Raw genomic sequence first — 27,097 nt, 5'->3', positions numbered from 1 at the left:
CCCCCCCCCCCCCCCCCCCCCCGCCGCTTGTGCTCTCTCTGTTTGACAAATGAATAAAATCTTGGGGAAAAAAAAAAAAGAGTCACCACTCAACTGACTGAGTCACCCAGGTGCCCCTATATGAATTCTCTTTTCCCAGTCTTATCCTCTTTGGAAATATGAAAAGTGAATGTATCGCTAACTATGTGCTCTCTTACTGTTTTCTCTCCTGTTATGTTTTCATGCCACTCTCAAGTTTACAGAAACTTTAGCAGAAGATTTTGTCACATATTCTGAAGTATATTCTAGGCAGGGAGGATTGTGATACTTTGGGAAATCTAAGCTCACTTTGTCGGAAAAGGACTTCACGTGGGACTGTTTTTTGTGAATGAAAGAGCAGGTGTGAAAGGACAATCCTCTACTGGACTCAGGTCTCTGCTGTGGCTTCACGCCAGTTGCTTCCCTGGCAGCCAGGTAGAGCTGTGAGTGACAGCACACTTGGCATGTTGTCCTGGGACAGTGCGACAGTCACCATGGGTCCCTGTAGACAGGCCCTTCCATTTGCCATAGTTAGAAACTGGCCTCTTTTTTTTTTTTCCTGGCTTCATTTCTTTTTCTTTAGTTTGCCTGAGCCCTTCTTCCCAGCAGCTGGGAATGTCAGTTTATGGTAGGAAGTTCTCTTGGCATGAAGCTCGAAGTAATTTATAAACCTCAGATCCTAACAGTTTTATAAATAAAATATGCTCAGCAGATGAAAAAACCATTTGTAATCTTAAAACTTGCTACAATTTTACAACTGGAGAAGTATCTATTTGGTAATATCTTTTTTCTGCTGCTTTCTTCCCACCTACCTGCTCATTCTCTGGCTTTTTTTAAAAAATAGCTATAATTAGAGAAATTTAATGGGAAATTCTGTATGTCATACAACTAAAAATTGCTACCATTTTTTGATGCTCAGCACTGTCTTAAACTCTTTCAAACCTCAAAGAACCCGGGGCTACCATTTGCCTTATTGGAACCAGTGCATGTAAATATTCTTTGAAATGAGTCCAGCAAGTGTTAATTTTTCTACTTGAAGATGCGGTTCTTCCCCCTAACACTCCTTCACCAGTCACTTTTATCCCCAGGTGACAATAGCATTGGGAGATTCAGAAACCAGATGATAAACAGTGTAGCTTCTGAATTTTGATGTTGCAGAAATATTTTCTTCTTTAAAATATGAAGTGGACAGGTGTGCCTGGCTAGCTTAGTTTGGTAGATCATGCAACTCTTGATCTGGGGGTTCTAAGTTTGAGCCCCATGTTGGGTGTAGAGATTACTGAAAAATAAATCTTAAAAAATATGTCTGCCTGGGTGGCTCAGTTTTTTAAGCGTCTGCCTTTGGCTCAGTTCATGATCCTGGAGTCCCAGGATCAAACCCCACATCTGTCTCTCCCTGCTCTGCAGGGAGTCTGTATGCTTCTCCCTCTGCCCTTCACCCCACTTGTGCTCTCTCTAGCTCACTCTCTTTCTCTCAAATAAAATTTTAAGAAAATCTTAAAAAGTAATAAAATAAAATATGAAGTAGACAATAAAGAGGTCTTCCCTTTGTCGTATTTCTCTTTATTTCCCTTACCCGCCCCCCCTGCTTTTTTAAAAGATTTTATTTATTTGACACTGAGAGACCACAAGCAGGGAGAGCAGCAGGCAAGGGAGAAGGAGAAGCAGACTCCCTGCTGAGCAAAGACCTGTGAGGGGCTCCATCCCAGGACCCCGGGATCATGACCAGGGCTGAAGGCAGACAATTAACCGACTGAGCCACCCAGGGACCCCCCACCCATACCTCTTAATTTAACTAAGATGTTGAAGCAGGTTATCTCAGCTATGAGCAGATTGAAATTGTTAGTTTTTAAACTGATTAGCAGTGCTGGCAGTTTGTTTAAGTTTAGACAGAAATATAATTGTCATACAGACGTTGCCTATTGCTCTGTAAATAGTGGACACTCAACATGATTTGGACTTTTTAGTATTTAGTTCATTCATTCATTCAACACACACCAGGTAACATCATTCCCACATTCTAAAGGTAGGTTAATGACACATTCTCTACTCCTCAAGGATTCTAGAGTGGGGAGATAAACACACAAACAGATAATTTACTCTAGTGAGAGAAGTTCTTTAATACGAGCTACAAGTTTTTAGAGCAAAGGCGAGTAAAGCATTCTAGGGCACAGACTGTGTAAAGGCATAGTGAAGTACAAGTGCATGGAATGTTTGAGAAGTAGCAAACATTTTGGAGTGGCTGGGATATAAGTCAAGTAGGGAAGCAGGGAGATCTGTGAAATAGTTTGAGATGAGATTGAGAGGAGGAATATGAGCTCTTGACAGGTCTGAGAGCCCATGTGTTGCCTCCATAAGCGGAGGATCTTCGACTTTATGGTGGAGGAGATGGTGGGGGGAGCGGGTGGGTTTGCCTATTGTAGTTGGATAATTCTCTTTTCTTTCTCATGGAGATCACCAGAGGGTCAGTATGATGTTAAAAGAACAAAGGGTTAGAATTTCCAAGTCCTACTTCTTGGGGGACTTTTCATCTATAAACATTTTAATGCTTTACAGTGTCAAATGACAAAAAGAATACATTTTTTTTTATTTGACAGACAGATCACAAGTAGGCAGAGAGGCAGGCAGAGAGAGACAGGAGGAGGCAGGCTCCCTGCTGAGCAGAGAGCCCGACGCGGGACTCGATCCCAGGACCCTGAGATCATGACCTGAGCCGAAGGCAGAGGCTTTAACCACTGAGCCACCCAGGCGCCCCAAGAATACATTTTAGTAAGGAGTTTGATGTCCTTTATTTATTTATTTATTTATTTATTTATTTTTTTAAAAGATTTTATTTATTTATTTGACAGAGATCACAAGTAGGCGGAGAGGCAGGCAGAGAGAGAGGAGGAAGCAGGCTCCCCGCTGAGCAGAGAGCCCGATGTGGGGCTCGATCCCAGGACCCTGGGATCATGACCTGAGCCGAAGGCAGAGGCTCTAACCCACTGAGCCACCCAGGCGCCCCTGATGTCCTTTATTTAAAGGAAAACAGTCCATGGATTGGGGAAGTACAGTGCCTAAGAAGCAGAGGTACACTCTGCCCGAGGGATTTGGGGCTAGAGCACGTTTTCTAGAGCTTTGCAAGTGGCGCCGCGTAGTAGCGTGACTAGGAGGGTGGAGACCTCCTTACAAGGCTAGCGGTAGGTTCTATTCTCTAAAGCTGAGTTGGAGGGATGTGACTGGTATATGTTGGGTTTCCTTGGCAGTGAGGTGTTTCCCAGAGGTGCAGACTTAGATTTTTAGACTTCTGATTTTTGATGTGAGTCAGGCCTCCATTTTGTGGGTCCTCAGTCTGTGATTTATCTTTATCAGTAGTCACGTAAGTTAGATGGCTCGCTTCAGTTGTTTTGTTTTGTTTTGTTTTGTTTTTTAAGATTTTATTTATTTATTTATTTGAGAGAGAGAGAGAGCACGAGAGAGAGCACAAGAGGTGGAGGGTCAGAGGGAGAAGCAGACTCCCCGCTGAGCAGGGAGCCTGATGCCGGACTCGACCCCAGGACCCTGAGATCATGACCTGAGCCAAAGGCAGTCACTTAACCAACTGAGCCACCCGGGCACCCCTCACTTCAGTTTTTTGATACTGTTTACTTCCCTGTCTTTGAAACTTAATTAGGGAGAATCACAGTTTCCTTGAGTTTAACATGTACTAAAAAATGTATCTGAAATTCAGTAGAATATGGCTTTGAAATGTTACTGCATATAATTATGTGCATAAAAACACAAACATCATTTCCTCCCAGGTAAGAAACTTAGATTGCAACTTCATACCCTTCGGGTTCTATTAGTAAAGAATGTCATCAGTCATTGTAATCAGTAGAATCATCGACTGTCGTTGTAATGATAATTTATTAGAAATTGTTTCGTGGAGACAATAACAGGGAACATTTGGTCAATCTGGAAAGTAGCTTCGTTGCCTTAGTAACAGATAGGAAAGATGCAGAGAAACCAGTTGTGGAACATATCAAAACCAAGGCCCTGAACAGGTTGAGTAATAGCTCAAGGCACAGGCAAAAACCAAAACATCTGCCAGTGCATCTGCTGGGGTCAGAGACCTGCCAATTGTGCCAACATGCCTGGAGCCTAGACATGTCGTTATATGGCCTGATGAACGAGCCTCAGAAGCCACCACCAGCTGACCAGACACATGGGAATCTCTGCACTTTGCTTAGACTCAGAATGGAATGTAAAAGTTTTTAACCCAAAGAACCTTCCAAAATGGAACATCTCTAGATGAGTTTAATGATGGGAAGGGTGAGGTCAAATGATAAAGTCCATATAAAAGGAATCCATTCATCCTTCCACTGAGAGAACTTAACTACAGAAAACTTAATGTGTATGCGACTGCTGGGCCACCCCCATTGCTTTCTAGTAGCTCCCACGGAAGGCACATAAGTACAAGATTATGGTGTAGTTGCTAAATCCTAAGATGGAGTAGAGCAAGTATGATGTAAAAACATAAGTGAGTCAGTTTGGGGGTGAAGGTCTGGGAGATTTCACAGAGGTGACATTGAAGTGAGTTCTATAAGAATAGGAGTAGAACCTAGCGGGAAGGAATTCCAGTGGCAGCTAAGTCTAGAATTGAAGCCTTCTGGTTCCTAAGCACATTTATTTTTGCCTGACATGCTCAGTCTTTTTAAGACTTCATGTAAGTTCCTCATGCACCAACTTGATAGAATATCACCGAGGCTGGGGAGGTTTGAGTTCTTGCTACAGCTGCGCCCTATGGGTGAACGTGAACTCCAGAGTGAAACTATGTCTATAATTCTGAACTGGACCAGAGCACTGACAGAGCCATCCTCAGATTTTACTAATTCTTCTTTACTAGGTTTCCCCCCATCTTTGTGATCCAGGTAGCATTCACCTCGTTCGAGAATCTTAAAACCCGTTAATTCTTATTCTTTGTGATTTCTTCCTTGGTATGTGTTGGTATAAGCCACTCTGTCCCCTTCCCCATCTCTGGATCTCTCCTTGTTCTTACTGAAGCAGGACCCGCCTGCCTATTCAGAAGCCCCATGAAGGGAAGCTCACAGTGTTGAGGCACTATATAAAAACATAACATAAAATTAAGTTCTCTTGAGAATGGAAACTCAGAACCCAAGATTGCTAAGGAAGAAGTTACTTACACCTTCCTTATTCTTTGCAGAATTAAAGCAAGACCATGATGAAGGTATAGACACTAAAACTAAATGCAGTGCTGCTTTTTCTCCTTTATTTCAGGCTTGCTTTGCCCACAAAACACATACGTGTATACACAAGGATATTAATTTGGAAGTTTTTGAATTGATCACAGAAAAGTAAATTACGAGTATTGTAAATTAAAGCCTGTAGTACTTGTCTTTACTGAACAAAACAGAAGCAATGAAAAGGGGATATATCCAGTGTGACCAAGGTGAAGTTCTCCCTAGCAGTGTGGAAGACTGGCGGTCCAAAACCAGGCATCTTTCATGTGGCTTTTCCATTAACTCACCATGTGATCTCAGACAAACCACTGTTGTTTCCCTATCTAGCTCCCGTTCGCTCTTCTGTAAAATGAGCAGGTGAAGTTAGGGGAGTTGGAGCATTCTGATCCTGTCCTGAAGCACATGGTTCATTGTCCTTGCACTACTGTTTTTATGAAATAATCCTTACCCATTTAAGAAACAAAACAAAGGAGCAAACAGGAGAAAAAGAGAGACAAACCAAGAAACAAGACTCTTAACTACAGAGAGTAAGCGACCAGAAGGGAGGGCAGGTGGGGGGATGGGGGAAGCAGGTGACCAGCATTAAGGAGGGCACTTGTGATGACATCGGGCAATTCAAATAAAACCTTAAAAAATAATAATAATAATGTAAAAATAGAATAAAATGATCCTTGTCCTCAGAGATTGGGAGAATAGAATATTATTTTCTTTAGGCAGTTCGTACGAATTTGAGAGCTAACTAGCTTTTCTTTTTCTCCTGTTAATTATTGAAATTGGGGTTTTGTATGGCGTTTCTTGGTGGTGGTGGCTTATTTTTGCCTGCCTTTTTCAGAAGGGACCTCATGCAGTAATTGTCCAGTGTAAGGGTTTACAATTTATCATTTCACATCAAATTCCCACCTGGAAGTGGTAAAACTACTTCGTACCTCAATACATTTTCTTAGTGTTTTGTTGTGTTTTTTTTTTTTTTTGTTTTGTTTTTTAAGCTAGCATCAGTGGGTACATTCCCTGTGTTAAATGTTCTTTATGTTACATTACTTCACCCCCGCACAAGGGTTGGATTCTGTGGGCATCACCATACCATGCCTTATGTTCTCCTGTTGTACTCAGACCCTGTGGTGACACCAGGTTTGTTTCGTGTAGGCTCGAGCATCTAGCTGACATGGTGTCTTGGGCACTCCCCTGTACTCTGGGCTTCCTGTCTGGGCTTACACCACTTGGGCACTGATATTGCCCCTTCAGCTCTCTGACTCTCGAGCCTTATAAACTCTGAGGCCTCTGCTTGGTGCCAATAGCCAGATGCCACATCCTTGTCTTCCTTCAGGCTGCCACATTTCTGATAAGCAGTAAGAACTACGGTCCAGAATATGTGCTCCCTTGTGACCAGCCACCTTCATTCTCCAGGTTCCTGCTCCTGGTCTTTGGCTGACTTGCAGTTTGCTATTGATAGATAGAGTCACTGAGACAAGATATGTGGGATGTGATGGTACCAGGGACTGGAAACTCTCGTTACTGCCTGAGCTTTGTTTGTTTGTTTTGTTTGTAGTTGGTGCCAGTGGGAGGGTTTGGAGTATCTGCCTAGAATTAAAAATCACTGGACTCCAAGGAACAAGTGTCCGTGCTTGTTCTTCATCTGGGTTCTCTCTGCCCCTCCAGAATATGGCAGCCAACTCACCCTGCTGAGTTGCCTTGTCAGACATGCTGCTACGGCCCCCATCATGCCTCTTCCAACAGGCAGCACCCTTGCATGGGGAGGGGCGGGGTCTTCTGAACATACTGGCCACGGGAGCCCCAAGTTAAATCCCTCTGAGTTGGACATAGCAACAGACCTACGATTCCTTGATGCACATTTCAGCCTTCTCATGAGATGTAAGAGCGTTAAAATGGAGAGACCGGAAGCCGCCTTCAAGATTCCCCGCATTTTACAGATGAAGAAGCTGAAGCTAGGAACAGTTAAGTGCAGTGTTCAGAATCCTAACTGTTAGTGGCACAGAGAGATTTTAAAACCTGGTCTTCTGACTCCGAGCCAGATTAATATTTTTCTCCCACAAACCAAAGATAGAAGATGGCAGTGAATTGAGACTGCGCTGCGTGTTGGAGGCAGGGAGTGACTAGTTTCTGAGTGGATGGGGCTGTTGAGGCATACCTGTTGTCTAAGGTATTTTCTAAAATTTACCTCTGGCTTGTTTGGACAGCATTGCAACAACAGCCTCCCGCCAGACTTTCTTAACTTTCATCATATATGTACTTAATTATATCATACGTGTATGTATATAAGAAAGCTAGGATTCAGCTGTGTTTCATTACCAAGCCTTTCTGTACCTAAGGCTCTCATCTTTCTTTTTCCCCGGTTACTTAGTAGAATCATAATCCTTCGGCACCCCCTTCATTTCATTATACATCTTCACTTCCCTTTCCTGGGTGGGAGCTTTGCGGTAGAGTAAGATGACCTTGGTTCCTTGCCAGTGAACCTTTGTTCACTGGCTTTCACATGTATTGCTACTAAACTGCTTAAGGTCAAGAAGAACGAGAGGCTCAGTTTATGTTCAGGACAGAGGTTAAATGGAAATGCACTACTTTTTTTTCTTTTTTTTTTTTTTTTTTTTTTGGAGGATTTCAGCACCACCACTCCTGATCATGAACGTAGCCCAGTGTTAGGTACCGTAGAAGGCGTATACAGTTGGTTCCTGCACTGTAGGTGGGGACTCGAGAGAAGCTGTGTGAGTGGTATGAGTAGTAGAGAATGGGTGCTTGGAGGCAGGGGTTCCAGTTAAGGAAACTTTTCCTGGGCTGTGCTTTGGTTATCTTGTCACATTTTTTTTTTTTTTTAAGATTTTTTTTATTTATTTGACAGAGAGAGATCACAAGTGGGCAGAGAGGCAGACAGAGAGAGAGAGAGAGAGGAGGAAGCAGGCTCCCTGCAGAGCAGAGAGCCCGATGTGGGACTCAATCCCAGGACCCTGAGATCATGACCTGAGCTGAAGGCAGAGGCTTAAGCACTGAGCCACCCAGGTGCCCCCGGTTATCTTGTCACATTTTATAGATCAAAGAGAACGATCTTAACTTGCCCCCCCTTTTTTTTCTAAAAGCACTATTATAAAACGATAATCAGATCAGTGCAGTTGATGGCAGATGGCTTTAAAACAATCCAGCCTGACTTTTCTTTGTCTTGGAACAAGGCACCTCATGTATTCTTGATAGAATATTTCATAGTATCCTATGTTAGCCCATGATGGTGACTTAACAGGGGAAGCAAAAAAATCAGCTATGTTCAAGGTAGACTATGGCCTGTCCTTTAAGTGTAGCTTTCTTTTTCAAGCATTTTCTTTTATGGATTCTTTAGTCCTGAATGTACAGTTTATAAACTCAAAGGCCAGCACAGCAAAGGACCGTGCTAGATTAAATCGGGACCCTGGACCCTGTCACAGATTGCCAGAGTCCCTGTGCTGCAGAGGTCAGAGGAAAATCCACTGGCCCTGTGTTTTCACATAGCAACTGAGCAGTCAGCTAGCTGGTAAAAGCAGGGCTGGTGTAGGAGGGAGGGACCCCTGCTTTTCCAAGGAACCGGGGGGAGCAGGGTCAGAAGTCAAAGTGCAAGGAGTGGGGGGGGGTATGTTGTCACACAAGTGTCTTTTACTGGGATACACATCTCCAAAGCCCTGATTGCTGAAATCCGGGACGGAGCCCTTTATTAAACTCTGCCACAGTGCAGAGCTACAGATGAAGCTCTCCCTGGGCTTTGGGGACTCCACTTGTCAGTTTTCAAGTGAATTTGATAAGTTGCTATGACAGCAAACCCACTCGTGCTCTGAGAAATGAACACCTCCAATTTTGATACTACATTAAGGTCTTTTTTAAGTGAAATTCTGAGCCATTTTCTGAAATCATTGTTCTCGAGGTTATGACTGGGGACTGGCAAATGAGTCTTGCCTATTTTTAAAACGATTTTTTGAGTGGGTGAATGGGAAAGTGTGGGCATAGTGTCAGATAAGTGAACGTGTGGGTATGCATGTATCTGTATCAGTGAAAGCCAGAGTAATTACTGCCCTCAGTACCCAGATTGGCACCATACCGTGTTGTAAATTGCAGATCTAAACAGAGTGCTAGCTAACAGGAAATTACACGTTCAGTTTGGCAGCGGCATTTGATTGTGCAGAAAGTAGCAGGTTCTTTCCTTTCTCTTTCTTTCTCATTCTTTCTTTCACACTAGTAAATACATTTAGCACCCAGCTGCTGGAGGAGAGGGGAACATTGGGGGAAAGATAGGTTTTGTCATGAATACTGGGGACTTGGTGTGATGTCACTGCCAGCTCTGTGTGATCGTAGGTGGTGTTAGAGCTCCAGGAGCGAGGGGGGAGAGCAGTCGAAGAGACGATGTCGCTCTCAGACAAGCAGCCTGCCTCTCGCACTGCCGCTTACGGCCAGCTCTGTAAGGGCAAGCCTGCAGAGTGCCGAATGGATCCCCCAAAAGAAATCAGCCAAGCTGGATTTGAATGGCAGAGGACAGAGGGCAAACTGAATGAAATCGGACTGAATGTCAGCATGGACGGGCAGCTGAAAGACGGGCTTGTGAAGAATGCCAGCTTCCTGGAGCAGAATAAGCTCTGCTTCTTTGAGGGGAAGCTAGACAAAGAGCTCAGCATTGAAGTGCCGGACAAGGAGTATCAGGCAGCCTCAGGTCACCTTGAGAGCAGGTATGTGATTTCAGAAACCTGCCATTCCTCGGAGGGGAACTCGTTCCTCCAGAAGACAGCTGAGTTCCATGTGGGACCCGGAGAGGGTCCAGACAAGAACAAAGCCTGTACAGTTCAGGGGACGGTGGCAGGGAAGAATGGGCCAGAGACCAAGAGCCAGCCAGATGTGGGTTTCCCTGGGGCTGCTGACATCCTCACCCAGTATGTTAAGGAGCAAGAAACCAGTGTTTGGAACCCCAACTTCCATGCAGTGGCTCAGGGCTCTAGGGAAGCAACTCTAGGAAAGAATGGCATCACCGCCGGCTGCCGGGCGACAGGGGTGGCGAAGGATAAGTCTGGGCCACCTGAATGTGAGTCCTCCCCATCTGTGGCTATAGCATGCCCAGCCCCCACAGCTGAGCCTTCGGCCACTGCCATTCCACCGATCACTATGGTGGAGTTCCCCCAGGAGTGTGTAAATGTCAGCTCTCATGACCGAGACCATGAGAAGGAGCTGGAGCGATTGAGTTCTCCTGAGGAGGGGGCTTTGCTCGACCAAGTGCCCCAGCAGAAGAAAGCAATGCGCCGGGCCCTGTCAGAATGTTCTCACCTCTCGGTTCCCCCAGCTGTCAACCTTGCAGAGAAGTATCCTGAACTCCCTGGCCGAGAAGAGCTTTCTTCTGGCCTGCCGCCTCTTACCAGTAGCCTCGTGCCAAGTCCTGCGCCCAGGAGAGTGGGGGCTCCTGCCGTCAGGCGCTCCATGACGGTGGCTGAGGAACAGACAGCTAGCTATGGACTGATCCCCGGGGAACTGCCCATCCCGTCTCCTGAAGAGATGCCTCCTTTCATCTGTGAGGCGCCTGTGGCCAGGAAGAGAGAAGAACTGACCCCCTTTTACAACAGCAGCGGCGGCAGCCCTGGGAAGAAGGAACTGGGCCCTGCTGGGTTGTGTCTGCATGGAAAGCTGGAGCAGATTCCTGAAGTCAGCACCAAGGAGAAAGGACCAGAAGATGTTAGCGAAACAAGAACAGATTTGTGCCCCCAGGTCTGCCAAGGAGGTGAGAAACAGCCAGGACAGACGGCTCTGGCGGGGAAGAAAGAAATCGAGGTCATTGCAACCCAGAGCACTCCATCGTTCCTGTGTGAGGCGACCCCACGTGATGGTATGTTTCTAAATTTTGCCTCCATGGGGAGCAAGCAGACAGCAAGGAAGAAACCAAAGTGACAGATTACCGGCAGGAGCGTTAGGCAGCTTGTTACCGCTGGAGTCTGTGTGCCTGGGGAAGCTGAATTCCTCGCGCTGGAAGGTTGCAGGGAGTGAGGCGAGAAAGTGAATGAAGTGAATCTAGCTAGGTCAGCCTGAGTGTCGGCTGGCGTGACGGATCGTGGGGCTGGGGGTGGGGGACAGAAGAAATAGAGCCCCTCGCTCGACCTCCGTGTCACCCTGCCCACCCCATCCCCCATCCTCCCACCCCTCAGCTCCCTGTTGGTTTGAACCAGATGATTCCTGAGCCCTAAATCATCCAGTCACAACTGATTGATTTCCTTGCTTGAAAATCTGCCACTGTGTGGATTCACAATGGGCGTATCAGCTCTAGCCTCCTCTCATTAAGTAGCACAGCCTGGGTGCAAGCTCTGTTTTCCATTTCGCTTGTGAAAACTTTTTACTTTTGTTCAAGTGGAAAAAGAGCCTTTGAAAGCTGGCTATTTAATATTCTTTTCCAGTTCTTCATGTTTGCCCCAATCTTGCTTCTGGTCTTCTCTTTCTGTATGTGTGTGGGGAGAATTTGGGGGGAGAAGGGAAAGAAAGGGAAAGGAGAGAGAAGAGACTTGCACTTAATAAACAACTAACGGTCCCAGTCTTTGTGGCTGCCTTCTGTGTCTTTCCCTGGCTCTGCTCTTCCCCGTCCACCACCTCCCCCCCCGCCCCCCCCCCCCCCCCCCCCCCCCCCCCCAGCTTATTGTTAGTGGTCTACAAAAGCTTGTTTTCCTCTGAGTCTAGTTTGAGCACAAAGGGCTGTGATTCACAAGCTGCTTAATGGGGATTTAAACCCCATGTGTTGTCTGTCAAAAATAGCCTCTTCGCCTAATATTTATTTCTCTTAGTACATTTTCATGAAGTTTTTTACTCATTTTCTCTTAAAATTAGAAGTGGTGTTTTCTTAGGGGCAGGGGAAGTGGAAAAGCTTTTCTTTTTTTAAAGGGAGGTGGGCAAAGAAGCTGCATGTCTCCTCTGTGACTTGTGACTCCAAGATGACAAGAACTCAGGTACTCTGTGCTGTTGCTTACTTCTAGCTGGGGCGGAACTGCAAGCCCCTTGTGGATACGATTGTGTCATCTTGTTGATCTGCTGCGGTCGATCCGGTTCCATGCCATAGACCTTCTAGGCGGTAATGAGTGCAGAGTTTCATTTATTTCAAAACAAGGTCATCCTAGTTCACACTAACAGAAGTTCATGGTGGTAGAAAAAAAATTCAAGTAACTTGCAAACCTCACTGACCTACCCACCTAATAAAATGTTTAAGTGCCAACTCTTAAGTGCAAAACACCATGTAGGTAAAAACTAGATAAAGATTCATTTACTTCCTGTGCTTCCAATCTGCCAGTTACTATCTAGGCACTGGATATTGTCGTTAGATTGTCAGGCAAGTTATGATCTAATTGGGGTGGGGAAAGGGACCGGTGAGAGAGGGATGAATCATGACAATTACCTGGAGGAGGTGGTTTGGAAGCCTTGAATGTCTAACATTGCAAGGGAAAGCCTTCCAGGCAAAGGAACTCATATAAACAAAGGTGTGAAGCCTAGACAGCTCACATTAGGTAAAAGAACAATGACCAGTATTCATGGGGCACCCTTGTAAGGATTATTTAATTTCAAAGAACGGAAACACACTCAGAGGAACTCAAATTTATAAAAAGGTGTTCATTGATAGGGAGTCTAAGGGAAGCCAATTGCAGGAAGTGTGGCCGGGCTGCAGCCATTGTGTGCCTCTCAGGACATCTGCTTCGCCTTAAACATGTGTTCCGTTCTCTTCCTTTCTGGGAACTGTTTTTCATTCTGCCATCTCTTCCATTTTGCTGCTTTGGTGACTGGTCCGCACAGGGCATTGGGTTGCCATGGTTTGGGCTCTGTGCCCCACTTCATGCTACCTTACATCCCTTCTCTCTCGTTTACCTCATTCATCTGGGGCTTCTTGGGAGAAGAGTGTGGGTTGAACAGACATGTCCCAGTCATCTGTACGTACATGGCCGGAAATAATGGGAGGTCAAACCTAGGAAGTTGGTTGGAACCCAAGCTTCAGATACTGCCCGAAGATGCTTTTTAAAAAGGGTGGTGGCCTATAACAACAAAGTGGCCCAGAGTCGGCTTTAGGATGACTCACCTGTTCTCAGTGGATAAGATGAACTGGAGGACAGAGGACTGAAGGCAGAAATTCTTGTGACAGCAGCTTGATTCATGTAGGAGTAGCCAGTGAAATCAGCTAATCAACTCGACTTGAAAACTGGATGTGGAGGGTGACAGAGAGAAGTCAAAGTGGTGCTCTGACACTGAGCCTGGGTTTCCCAGCAGGGAAGTTCTGTGGGGAACTTCTCTGAAGGGAGAAGTTCTGTGGATCAGTTATGACTTCTGTTTTGAGCATTCTTTTTCAAAACCACAGGGACATTGATGGGGGATCGTGGTGAGAAGCACCGTCTGGGTGGGACATGGCAGTTTCTGCTTACGTGTATGTCACATGTTCTTCACCGGGTGACGAGTACTTATGATACAGGTTGAGATGTTAACATGCTTGTATCATAGGCAGTGCAACTTTGTGTTCGCATTGTTTACCAAAAAATCCTGTGCCTCTTGAAAAATGTTCATAGTGGTCTGAGGCTAATGACAGTAAGTCCCGCATGTGGTAAGCTACTCTTTTGGCTTGCTCTAGGGGAAAAAAAGACATTAGCAACCTTGTGTGGTTTTAAAACTTATTTTCTTCTTCATATTTTTTCAAAAGATTTTATTTATTTGAGAGAAGGAGAGTGAGCTGGGGCGAAGGGAGAGGGACAGGCAGACTCCCCATGGAGCGGGGAGCCCAGTGTGGGGCTGGGTCCCAGGACCCTGAGATCATGACCTGAGCCAAAGTTAGACATTTAACTGACTGAGCCACCCAGGTGCCCCCATATTTTTAAAACAAAGCAAATTCAGTTGTGACTAAAAATACATAGAGTTTCAAACATTAAAAAGTACAGAATGCTATACATTAGGAAAACTCCTACCAGGAGAAGACCATTTGATTCACTTTTTTTTTGCTCCTCTCCTCTGAGTACAGCTAAATACTCTGAAAAGAATTCAGCAGACAATTATAAAAGGAATATGAAAGGTGCAAATGAGAGGGCAGACTGAGGAAGGACAGTGTGCAGTGAGTTCCCTGGGTTTTATTTCTAATCTCCCATGTACCCAGATTTGGGCCCTGGGGAGTACCTACAACCTAGAAGTGCCAACAAGTAAAGGTGCCTCCCCCCTCAAAAAAAAAAGGAAGAAGAAAGAGAAGAGAAGGAAGAAAAGAAAGAACTAAAGGCCTACTTTTTCTTGCCAAAAGACCAGGAAAGAGGAAGCCCTGTTCCTAACCATAATCAGCAATAGCAATGGGCTCAGTCCTGCTGAACAATGCTCATGAGGGCCTACCTGTTCCCATTCCACATCTGACAGCATTACAATACGACCTATGCCTCATCCTCCACCAGGTGACAGTGCCAGTGGCACCCACAGGCCTGGTGTCTTCTAGCTGTCTGTCCAGGAGCAGAAGGGGGAGGAGATTATCTCCTGCAACCCTGTCTCCAGCAGCAAAATGCCAGGTAAGTGCTTCTTGCTTCCAGCAGTTCCTGCAGAGATCAAACAGAAAGTCTGCCAGCACCAGGCAGCCAGAGAACAAGTCAAGAGAAACTGTGTTCTACGGGTCCAGCATCACTCAGCCCCCACCTAGTGAAACCACCTGGCCCAGGGAAGTGCCTTCAAGCCCTTGTTAGAAGTACCGTCAGAGACTGAGTGACAGTCTTTTGCATCCAGAAGAACACAGCAGGCCAGAATTGCATTACAAGGGCTCTGGAAACTAAATTGTCATTGAAACTACAGCAGAGCATGCACCCTAAATTTAAACAATGATTAACTGCTAACATACGAAATTAGGACTTTTAAAGCAGCCATTATAATATTGCTTCAGTAAGCAATGATGAATTATCTTGAAACAAATGGAGAACTTCTAGAAAGTATCAGCAAAGAAATAGAAGTTACAAAAAAAACACAAAATGGAAATTATGGATAGGAAAAATACAATAATCAAATTATAGGGGCGCCTGGGTGGCTCAGTATGTCAAGCCTCTGCCTTCAGCTCAGGTCATGATCTCAGTGTCCTGGGATCAAGCCCCATGTTGGGCTTTCTGCTCGGTGGGGAGCCTGCTTCCTCCTCTCACTCTCTCTGCCTGCCTCTGTCTACTTGTGATCTCTGTCAAATAAATAAATAATCTTTTAAAAAAAATTATAAAACATGTCTGATGGGCTCAGTAGTACACTGGAAATGTTAGAGAACAGAATCCGTGAACTTGAACACAAATCAATAGAATTTATTCCAGCTGAACAACAGAGAGAAAATAGACTGAAAAAATACTCCTCAGAGACTTTGGGGACAGTAACACAAAATCTAACATTCATATCATTAGAATCCCAGGAGATGAGAAAGAATGTGAGGCTGGACAGCTAGTGGAAGAACTAATGACTGAAAACTTCCCAAATTTGTCAGAACACCTAAAGCTGCAGATTCAAGAAACTGAATGAACTTCAAAGAGAAAAACTCGAGGAAGTCTCCGCCAAGACACATGATAATTAAATTCTGCAAACTAAAGACAAAGAAAAAAATCTTAAAAACAACCAGAGAAAAATTACACATTAGCTGCTGGAAATAGCAGTTCAGATGACAGCGTGGTTCTTACCAGAAACCTTGGAGGCCAGGAGGAAGTAGCACATTTTTCAAGAGCTAAAGGCAAAGAACAGCCAACTACAAGTTTTATATCTGGGAAAACTATCCTTCAGGAATGAAGGGAAAGTAACTACATTCTTAGCAGAAAACTAAGAGCATTGTTGCTAGCAGATCTGCCCTTAGAGAAAGGCTAAAGGAAGCTCTCCAAAAAGATAAGATACCATAACAGGAGGAGGCTTGGAATTTCAGAAATGAAGGAACAATGAGAACAACAATGGGTAAAAATAGAGGTAAATATAAATGGACTGTCCTCAGGAATTCTAAAAATCGTATTTGATGAATGAAACAAAAATTATAGTACCATGATATGCTCAGTGTATGAAAAGGAAATACCTAAGACATGTTTAAAGCAGGGAGAACAAAAGATCCTAAATGGAAGTAAGCAAAACCATACACTCAAATGCAAATAGTTAGAACGGGATTTTACAAAAATGTTCAAGTATCATCTTTTCCCCTCAAGTAGCCCACAGGAAGGCAAGAGAAGTAGAGGGAACAGATTAAAAAATAAGAAACAGACCCATCCTCCATGCCCACCGTGCTCCAGTTTCTGCTTGGATTTAGCCATGGTGAGAACGTACCTGGCTCAGAACCGTGGCATACCGGACCTGGCTACAAAACTTGAAGAAACTAAAAAGGACTTGGATACCAGGAAGAAGCCCCCTAGTTGATGGAGAGGACTCTAGTGCTACTTCTGGGTCTTCCTATTCTGCTGTTCTTGAGGGCCTCCTTACCATCTGAACCACTATTTTGTTTGAAATTCCAGCCTCTGAACTTTTCCTTCCCACTAGATCCCGCCTTGCCTGAGAACACAAATGGGGCCACAAAGTTAAGAAGTACGCTTTTCTAACGTCCTCACGTCTTCCCTGCCTCCTCCCAGCCACTTGAGATGCCGAAGAATTATAGATCCGTGAATGTGACCTTTACTTAGTAGTCTCTTCCTTCATTCTTTGGGATTTCTACTACCTTTTTCCTAAAGAAAAATTGATGAGTTTTATGTAGCTGCTGAGATTTAAACAAGGCTGGTTACAGAATGTAGCAATTATAATGGATGTTTAAACATTTGGTACTAAGTTCTGCTGTTTTGAAGTAATTAAAATTAAAGCCCAGAGGGGGGGAAAAAAACAAATAATAAAATGTCAGTGTAAGCCTTAGCCTGTCCGTAATTACTTTAAATGCAAATAGACTAAATACTACAATTAAAAGACAGAGATTGGAAGAACAGATTATTTTAAAATGACCCGAGTACATCCTCTCTACAAGAAATGCATGTCGATCATAGAGACCATAAGTAGGTTGAAAGTAAAAGGTGGAAAAAGATATATCCTGTTAATGTTAATTTTTTTAAGTGGCTATATTAATATCAGATAAAATAGACTTCAGCGCAAAGAATAAAGAATCAGTGCGTCAAGAAGACAGAGCAGTTCTGAATGTATATGCACCAAAAGCAGAGCTGCAAAATATGGGAAACAAATTGGTAAAGCTGAAAGGAGAAACAGATCTATAATTATGGTTCAGGAGTTCTCCATCCCACTCCAAGCAATTGATCAAGCTATTGGACAGAATATTAGCAAAGATAAAGAATAACTTAATAATAATAGCATCCAGTTGACATTTACAGAAATTCCACCCAAAAACAGCAGAATGAAAGCTCCCATGGAACATTTGCCAAGTCATAACATTTGCTGAGTCAAAAATGAATTTCAGTATACCTAAAAGATTAAAATCAGGGGCGCCTGGGTGGCTCAGTCAGTTAAGCATCTGTCTTTGGCTCAGGTCATGATCTTGGGGTTCTGGACAAGGAGTCTGCTTCTCCCTCTCTCTCCATCCCTCCCCCAGCTTGTGCTCTCTCTCTCTCTAAAATAAATAAAATCTTCAAAAATTAATTAATTAGTTAATTTTAAAAGATTAAAATCATACAGAGTATGTTACCTGGCCATATGGAATCAAATTAGAAACCAGTAGTAGAAAGACTACAGGAAAATCTCTGATCATTTGGAAATTAAGAGTACACTTCTTAATAATCCATGGGTCAGAGAGGAAATTATCACAGGAAAATTTAAAAATAAAATGAGGGGGTCTGGCTGGCTCAGTTGGTGGAGTGTGTAACTTTTGATCTCAGGGTTGTAAATTCAAGCATCATGTTGGGTGTGGAGAATACTTAATTATTTTAAAATCTTTAAAAAAAATGAACTTCATGATCACAGGGAGCTGATGGAAGTGTTGAATTACTGTATTGTACACCTACAAATAGTATTACACTGTATGTTAACTAACTGGAATTACAATCAAAACAAAGTAAATTTAAAATGAACTGAATAAAAACGAAAGTACAACATCAAAATTTGTAGAATGTGGCCATAGCAGTGCTGAGAGGGGAACTTATGGCCCCAGGTGCTTAGAAAAGAGAAAAGATCTCAAATCAGTAGTCTAAGTTGCTACCTCAAGAAACTAGAAAAAGAACAAAATAAATCTGAAGCAAGCAGCCATCAGTGCAGTTGTAGACAAGAAAATAACAAAGGAAATGTATTAAATTAAAAGCTGGTTCTTAAAAAACACCGATACAGCTGGTAAACCTGGAACAAAATTGACAAAGCTAAAAAGAGCAAGACACAAACCACTAACAACAGGAATAGATAGGGATATTACTACAGCTATTCAAAGGATAAAAGTGAACACTAGGAGCACCTTTACACCCCCAGATTCAATAACTTAAATTTCTTGAAAAGCACAGATTACCAAAACTCAACCAAGGTAAAATAGATAACCTGAGTAATCATTAATAAAATTCGATTTTTTATTTAAAAATTTCCTGAGGGATTCCCTGTAAGGGTTTACCTTACATTTAAAGAATAATTAACACCAATTTTACACATTCTCTTCCAGAACATATAAGAGGCAGGAATACTTCTGAGTCATATTATGAGGTCTGTATAAAACCAGACAAAGACAGTACAGACTATTGTCTCCCATGAACTGAGATACCAAATATTAACATCATACCCAGCAATATATAAAAATTGCAAACAACAGCCCAGTAGAGTTTATTCCAGATATGTATGGCTGGCTCAGTCATCAAAAACCAAATCAATGTAGGGGCGCCTGAGTGGCTAAGTCAGTTAAGTGTCTGCCTTCAGCTTCGGTCATGATCCCAGAGCTCTGGGATCAATCCCCACTTTGGGCTCGCTGCTCTGTGGGGAGCCTGCTTCTCCCTTTCCCACTCTCCCTGCTTGTGCTCTGTCTCTCTCTCACTCTCTCTGTCAAATAAATAAGTAAAATCTTAAAAAAACAAAACAAATCAATGTAAATCCGTATCAGCAGTCTAAAATTTCATAAGCATAGAAATGCATTCAACAAAACCCCAACACCCATTTATGATGAAACACTCATCAAAGATTAGAGGGAGAATGTTCTCAACTTGATCAACTTCCTTATTTACAAAAAAAAACCTTCTATACACACTTAACAGTGCAATACTGAATGCTTTCCCCATGACACTGGGAAAGAGGCAAGATGCCTGCTCTCACCATTCCTGCTTACTGGAATTCTGGAAGTTCTGATTAGTGCAGCAAAGTGAAAGGGAATAAAAGGGCGTTTAGATTAGAAAGGAAGAAATAAAGATGGCTCTCTTTGCAGATGACATGATTGTCTGTATAGAAAATTCCAAGGAATCTACGAAAAAAACTCCTAGAACTACTAAGTGTTTCAGCAGGGTCACAGGCTGGAATTAACTGCATTTCCACGTACTAACAGTGACACCATCTTCATAAAAATCCTGTGCCTCAGTGTTTGGAACTGCGCTAGGTGGACAGTGAGTGAAACTGTGGTGGAGATGTACCACACAGTATGGTCAGTAATAAAGGGGAACGAACCACTGATCCATGGAGCAACCCCGATGCCTCTCAGAAGCATTACGCTGGGTGAAAAGAAGCCAGACACAAAAGGGAACATACTGTGTGATTCCATTTATGTAATAATCTTGAGATAATGTTCTAGAGATGGAGAGCAGATTAGTGGTTGCCAGAGATTTAAGGATTAGAAAAGGAGGGGAGGGGATGGCTTGAAAAGGGTGGCATGAGGGAGTCCTGTGGTAATGGCACACTTATCTGTCCTGATTGTTAGGAGTGGTTATGTAAAACTGCACGTGCTGAAATTGCATGGCACTGTGTGTGTGCGTGTGCACATCTCACGAATGAGTGCACGTGGAACTGAACACATGCGAGTAAGCTGTGCAGATTGTACCGATACCCATGTCCTGGTTTTAATAGCGTGCTGTACTTCCACAGGAGGTGGGGGGGGGGAGGCGAGGTCGAGTGTGCACACATTAAGTTCCTTCCAAAGGCCTTTTTAAAATGCACGCAGAAGTGTATTTGCATTAGAAACGTACCTTGCCCCCGCATCCCTTTTCTAGACAAACGTATTTCTTACTAGTTTCGTATTATCTTACTATTCTGCGCCTTACTTTTTCTCTTCACTTAATAGAGATGGTTCCATATTGGCCATGCTTTATTTTTTCAGATGCAGAGATTGCATTGGTATTTCTGCCACGGTACTGAAATATTGTTTCTTTTTTTTCTTTTCTTTTTTTTTTTAAGATTTTATTTATTTATTTGACAGAATGAGATCACAAGTAGGTAGAGAGGCAGGCAGAGAGAGAGGGGGAAGCTGGCTCCCTGCTGAGCAGAGAGCCCAATGTGGGGACGGATCCCAGGACCCTGGGATCATGACCTGAGCCGAAGGCAGAGGCTTAACCCACCAAGCCACCCAGGCACCCCTGAAATCATGTTTCTGTGAACAGACTTCCAGGGTGTTTTCGTTCTGTCCTATTAGGAATGTGTTCTGATGAAGACCTTGACACATTTGCAATTTTGCTGGTGTGTGAATACACCTCTAAAATAAATTTCTGGGGGCATCTGGGTGGCTTAGTCATTAAAGCATCTGCCTTCGGCTCAGGTCATAATCCCAGGGTAGAGCCCTGCATGGGGCTCCCTGCTCAGCAGGAAGCCTGCTTCTCCCTCTCCCACTCACCCTGTTTGTGCTCCCTCTCTCGCTATGTCTCTCTCTGTCAGATAAATAAAATCTTAACAAGTAAGTAAGTATTTGAAATACATTTCTGGAAATTGGATATCTGGATTAGAATTTAGCTACATTTAGTCTTCAGAGACACCGCTAGATTACCCTGCACAAGAGTTGTACCATTCCACACACTTAGCCGCGCAACAATCTGATTTATCCCCACAGGCTGTTTTCACGTTGTAGGACTTCTGACAATATGTTAGGTTAAAAATGACATCTCAGTGTGGTTTTAATTATCATTTCTCTGAAAAATTGGGCACCTTTTCTTACTTTTTTAAAATTTTTATTTCTTCTTCTGGAAGCTGTGTTTATAATCATTGGGCCATTATTCCAGTGGGTTGTTGGCTTTTATGGGAATTAGTGATTTGTAGGTGTAATTTATATAATAATGTCTTTGATATGGTGTTCAATTTTTTTCGTATTTATTGTCTGCTTTCTGACTTTTTTTTTTTTTTTTTCTTCCCACATTGACTTTTTAAAAATCTTTCCTTAGACCGATCTGTGCCTCCGGGATTTTGTGCCACTCAGAAAGGTCTTACCCACACCCAGGTTATAAATTTCATGGTATTTCAGTGCATTCAGGTGTAGCCCTATTGAAATCTGGAGTTACCTCCCCACAGTGGTGCTGCTGGGCCCAGCCTTAGGCATAGACTTTATTTTTGGCCTTAGGTCTTATTTCATGGGTCTCCTCGGGCTTGTTGGAAATCTGGGTCACTGCTAGAACCAGATCAAGTTAATCTCACATCCTCCATAAAGTGGTGCTTTACAGGGAAAGGAAGTAAGGGGAGGACATTGGATGATCTTCTGGCTTGTATCCCATCTTCAGCAACCTTTATTCCAAGAGATAAACTCTTATAGAAGAGGTTATTGTCCCATGTGCTCTGGGAGTTAGTGCTTAGGTGACAGAACCCCTTTGCTGGTCTCCAGGGAAGGGAAACCAAACTTTAAGGGCTGTTGCCTCCCATTGGTCATTTGTGCAAATCCCACTTAGGTTGCTTCTCCACAGGGACCAGCTGCCTGAATCTCTGGAATCTAAAACGGCCCTGTCACAATGAGAGGAACTTGGGAGTCTTGTCCACATTTCAGAGCACAGCCCTGTGGATTTTCTTCAGAATGCAGTGCTAGTCAGTGGTCTCTCTCTCCTAAGACTTGCTTTTTCTAAATGGGTATGAAAAACATCTGCTTAGCATGACTTTACCCCCACTTAGGAATAAGTAAGCCAGAAGAAGGCCGGCCTGCGGGGAGTGTGACCGGAAATGACATCACCGCCCCTCCAAACAAGGAGCTCCCACCAAGCCCAGAGAAGAAAACAAAGGTAGGCACCAGAGTGGTGGGTTATCTTCTCTGGCTACCATTTTTTAAAACCCTATCTTCTGCTATTACTGCTTGAATCATGAAAGAAATTTCTTTTTTCTGAGCTATTAGTAGGCCTTCTCCAATTTTGGACATTCTTAGAAAATATTTTATATTCCTATTGTACCATAGTAGCCTAACTCAACCCTTACAATCTCTGCCTTTGACCCCATGATCCTGACTACGTGTAGAAATGTTCTGTAGGGCTGATTTCTGCCCCCCTTTACAGCAGCAATAATGGGATTTTGCAGAACTATTCAGAAATAGATTCTGTAATCTTTGCTTGTAAAAAGGGAACTCAGATTTTTAAGGTGGATCAAAGCTTCAGGCACTTTCACTGGTGCTCATTGGCGAGTACAAGTGCCATACTTCATCAAGGCACAAATAATGACCATTTAATCACCTGCTAATGACTTTTCTTAGAATTTTTGCAGCCACCAAAAGTTAGTTAATTGTTTAAAGCGTCACTGAATTTAAATCTTCAGGCACCGAACTGCTGGAATTTGTGACGTTGTCATTAAGAGTGAATTCCCAATTTTCTTTATCTTTCTCGTGGCTTCTTTTTTACCCCTTACTGAGCTCAGAAGAACAGAATGCTGCTTTTCAGTTGCATATATCCTCATTGCTTATAATTTTACTTTGAATTGTGCAATTTATACTTTTTTTTAATTTGTTTTTATTTTTGTCTGTGTGTTTGATGTTGACTTTTTAAAAAAAAAAAAACAAAACAACACATCAACTTAAAGCCTTTGGCCACCACTCAACCTGCAAAGACTTCAACATCGAAAGCCAAAACTCAGCCCACTCCTCTCCCTAAGCAGTCGGCTCCCACCACCTTTGGTGGGTCGAATAAAAAACCTATGAGCCTCGCTGCAGGCTTAGTGCCGGCTGCCCCACCCAAACGCCCTGCTGCCGTCACTGCCAGGCCTTCCACCTTACCTGCAAAAGACGCAAAACCCAAGGTAAGTAGCCACCTAAGCCCTGTGCCAGGGAGATGTTCTCCCCACAAGGGTCCCATCGCTCTCGTTGCTACCTGGCAGTGTAGTCAAGCTGGTGGAACTGGGGGAAGGGGAGAAAGGTCACTTGCAAATCTTGGGGGCTCACGATGCAGCCATAACATCTGAAGGCCTTTTAGACTTTGTACCTTTCCTTTCCCTGCTGGGAGGCAATACTGCATCTGCCTTCTTTTCTTTTCCTTTCTCCCAGCTCCTCCTTAGTACTCTTCCCCGGTTTGAGCACTTATTAGCCAGTTCTCCCTCCTCCACAGACTGTCACACACTTTTTTTGGGTAGAGTTCCCACATCAGATACCTCAAATTTGCTTCCTTATCTCTCTCTTTAATCGTCTGGCAGAAGTGAGTTTTGCCTGTTACTTTTTTGAATAAGGACTTCTAGCTGACCTCTGTACATTGCAACAACATGTGACAATTTCCTTTGCTTTTGACACTGGGCCTCTCTCAGTAGGCTCCCCCTGCAGGTTTTCAGTTTCCCAGGTCACCCACACATAACTGCCTAGAAGCTGGTCAATTTGGAGCAGAAGTAGCTCCAACAGGATCGTTCTAGAAGGGCCTTTGGAGTCTGTGGCTGCCTTCCTTAACGTCTTGTTTCATTTGAGAAGGGCCTTTCAGTCAGCTCAGTGTTACTGGTTATATTCATGGTGGGCAGTCGTTGCCGATGTTAAAATGTAGTGTATCGTGTTAATGTATCATGTAATCTTGTAAAGAAAATCTGTGGAACCTAGGAATTGCAGTCTAGGTTGGAACCTGGCCAAGAAACTGAGAAATCCTGTCACAGACTAAGAATGGTAAAATATATAGCTTTCTGACCCTCCTCATTTACCCAGTTGACTGCTTTCTCGATCGTGAGAAGACAGTATATTAGCATGAGAGGGCAGAGGAAGGGCGACTGGAGCCCTGGCACCCAAAGTCCTAGAGCTGATGGAAGCCAATGTGGGAAGGGGGTGTCTAGTGAAATTTCACTCTGCAGTAATAATCATCATGAAAGTGTCCTCTACTGTTTCCTTTATATAAGCTAATTCCTTTGTCTCTCTGAACAACCCATGATGTGGGTATTAGTATTCTCATTTTATAGCTCAGTGAAATAACCTTTCTAAGGTCCAGTGCTAGTAAGTGGCAGAGCCAGTATTTGAACTTGGGACTGACTCTAACACTGATGCTCAGGGCCTCTGTTAATATTCTTCTTTCATAGCTTCTGCCATTCATCTTTCAGACGGCATTGTGAGAACAGCTGACCTTTTTGAAAAGCTGATCTGCCTTCCAGTTATTACCGCTGTTTGTTTTTTAAATAAGAAACAGATGAAAATATTTTGGGAGCTTGATTAAAAACTAAAGTCTAATGAAATTTATTTTTATCCTTATTTTGGTAGAAAGATTGAAGAAGCAGACAAAGGGAAAAAAAACTTACTTAGAAAAAATAAGTAGATCCAGGATTCTGGTAGAGAAGAAAACTGAGATTGAATTGAATTCTCAATTCAATTCTCAGTTGAATTAAATTGAGAAGGAGCGGCCTAACTGCAGTTACGAAAGCGGGCTGGTTCTGTCACTTGCCAAAGCCAGGAGCCTAAGTCTGAATCAAGGGTGTCACATTTTTTTAGAGCTTTCTGTCCCTTATACCTTTTTTCTAACTTAACCACTATTACTAGCAAAATAAGACCCTATGATTATTCTGAATCATAGCCCGAATGTTAAGAATTTGAAGGAGACCTCGGAGAATGTCTGGTTTATACCCAGATCTTAGAGCCAATGGGAGGGATCCCTCTGCATAAAATCCTGTGATCTGTTCTGAACAGAGCTGGCAGCTGCAGCCAGTTCCTGCCATACTCAGGGACTTCATCTGTAGAAATGGTCATGACCCTGCTCTTTCAGGACTTGACTTTAATTGGATGCCAGCCCTTACATTTCTGAGCACCCTCTTGGCCGATTATCCATTTAAGCTGTATCGTGCTTGTCCCCACCAGCAGACGGCCCTGTGTGGCCATTTCTTGTGGAGTAAAAGAGCATGGTCCGCTGTGTCTATGATTTGGTTTATTCTCTTGAGTAACTTGGTACTTCTGTTCCCGTAGAAACTGGGCTAGATTGATTCCTTCCCTTCCTTACTAGTGAGGATTCCCTTCCCTGGAAGAGGAATTAGGGTGACCCAGATGCACTTGCGAGACTCTTCCCTTTGGCTCTCAGTCACAGCTGGGACATCAGTGCTTCTCCTCCCGTCTGGTGGTCAGGCCTGCCTCCTCCAGTCCCTAACACTGCATAGCACCAAAGCTGGTTCCCAGAGATCCTCCGTTTGATCTCCTTTATCCATCTGAGGAAGTAAAGCCCAGAGAGCCTCTGTGATTTGCCCAGGAACACACTGTGAGCTGGGGTGTGAGCTGGGGGCCTGGCCGGGGTTAGAGCTCAGGCTTCTGATCTAACTGGTGAGGGCCAGTGTTCTCGCCATTTGCAGCCCTTAACCCCGCATTCACAGGGTGCATCTTAGCCAAAGGAATGCCTGAATTCGATTGAACTTAATCTTCAATTTTTTGTGTTATGTATTTATCTGTCTTTGGTCAAGTGATTAAATTCTGATGTATTTAATGTAATACATTAGATCCTGAGACAAGCTGTATCTGTGATGTAGTATCCTTTTCCGGTTTGTTCATTCTCACTGGTTCAGGCTGGATTGGGATAGTTAGGCTCCCCGTTTGCTGACTCCAGCTGACACAGAGCCCTGCACAGCCCATTTCTATGTTGTCTGAAGGACTTAGATCTTAGAGCAGCGTAAACTTTTGCCGGTTTTCTGGTGTCCACCAACTTCCCAGGGCTCTTGCTGACCTGCAGTTCTTCTCCCTGCTTCCCTGTTACCAGCCTGCTGCAGAGGCAAAGGTTCCTGAGAAACGAACCTCACCGTCCAAGCTGGCCTCTGCTCCAGCCCTCAAGCCTGGCTCCAAGAGCACCCAGACTGTTCCAAAAGCCTCAGCCGCTGCCAGTCCTGCCTCAGCTGGGCCAAGCAGTCGAAGCCCCCCAACGCCTGTGCCCAGGAGGCCCACCGGTGAGTCCTGTCACCCTTCATTCCTGCGGGAACCAGTGGGGAGAAGGGTGGGGCCTTGGCTTTGCCCCCGTCAGTAGCTCCAGCCAACGTCACAGAAAGCCATGCACCCCTGTTTGTGCACTCATCCTTCATGGGGTACATTGAAAAGTGGATGTATATTCAGAAAATTCTCGAGTGAAAGGAATTCTTAGGGATTCCCAGGTAGGATTTACTGTTCCTTTCTTAGTAACTTCACAGCGCTCACATGGTCCTGGGCGGACATGACAGGAAATAGATGGTTCGGTTCCACTGGCGTGTACTGATGACCCACTTCTGAGGCCATGCGGCAGGCACTGGCAAGCCTGTAGAAAAGGACAAGACAGAGTGGGTGGCCGTGAATGCTCCAGAGGGCACAGTCTGGCTGATTTCCTCCTCGTTTAGTCCCAGTGACTAGCACAGCCCATGGCCTGAAAGGGACATTCAGTCATTGTTGAATGAATGAATGAATCCCAAGACTGGATGAGCCATTCACTAGGTCACTTCGTAAGCACTCAGTGTTAAAACATGCATGTCTGGGCGCCTGGGTGGCTCAGTGGGTTAGGCCGCTGCCTTCGGCTCAGGTCATGATCTCAGAGTCCTGGGATCGAGCCCTGCGTCGGGCTCTCTGCTCAGCGGGGAGCCTGCTTCCTCCTCTCTCTCTGCCTGCCTCTCTGCCTGCTTGTGAT

General features: G+C 44.1%; 1 protein-coding gene and 1 pseudogene across 1 annotated transcript in view; both read left to right on the top strand.

Annotated features, from left to right (window-relative positions):
* Positions 1-27,097, top strand: part of LOC111144179 (microtubule associated protein 4) — a 193,967-nt gene that overhangs the window by 150,870 nt on the left and 16,000 nt on the right. Inside the window, exons 9-11 of the mRNA XM_022498367.1 lie at positions 22,206-22,312; positions 23,097-23,312; positions 26,210-26,393. Coding sequence (XP_022354075.1) covers positions 22,206-22,312; positions 23,097-23,312; positions 26,210-26,393 — 507 coding nt within the window. The remainder of the gene's footprint in view (positions 1-22,205; positions 22,313-23,096; positions 23,313-26,209; positions 26,394-27,097) is intronic.
* LOC111143760 lies at positions 16,451-16,592 on the top strand (annotated as a pseudogene).

The sequence above is a fragment of the Enhydra lutris genome, unplaced genomic scaffold, assembly GCF_002288905.1.
Source record: "Enhydra lutris kenyoni isolate GAN:26980312 unplaced genomic scaffold, ASM228890v2 scaffoldscaffold10, whole genome shotgun sequence".
Classification (NCBI taxonomy): Eukaryota; Metazoa; Chordata; class Mammalia; order Carnivora; family Mustelidae; genus Enhydra; species Enhydra lutris.
Note: the sequence above shows the minus strand (reverse complement) of the source record. Positions and strands in the feature narration are given on the sequence as shown.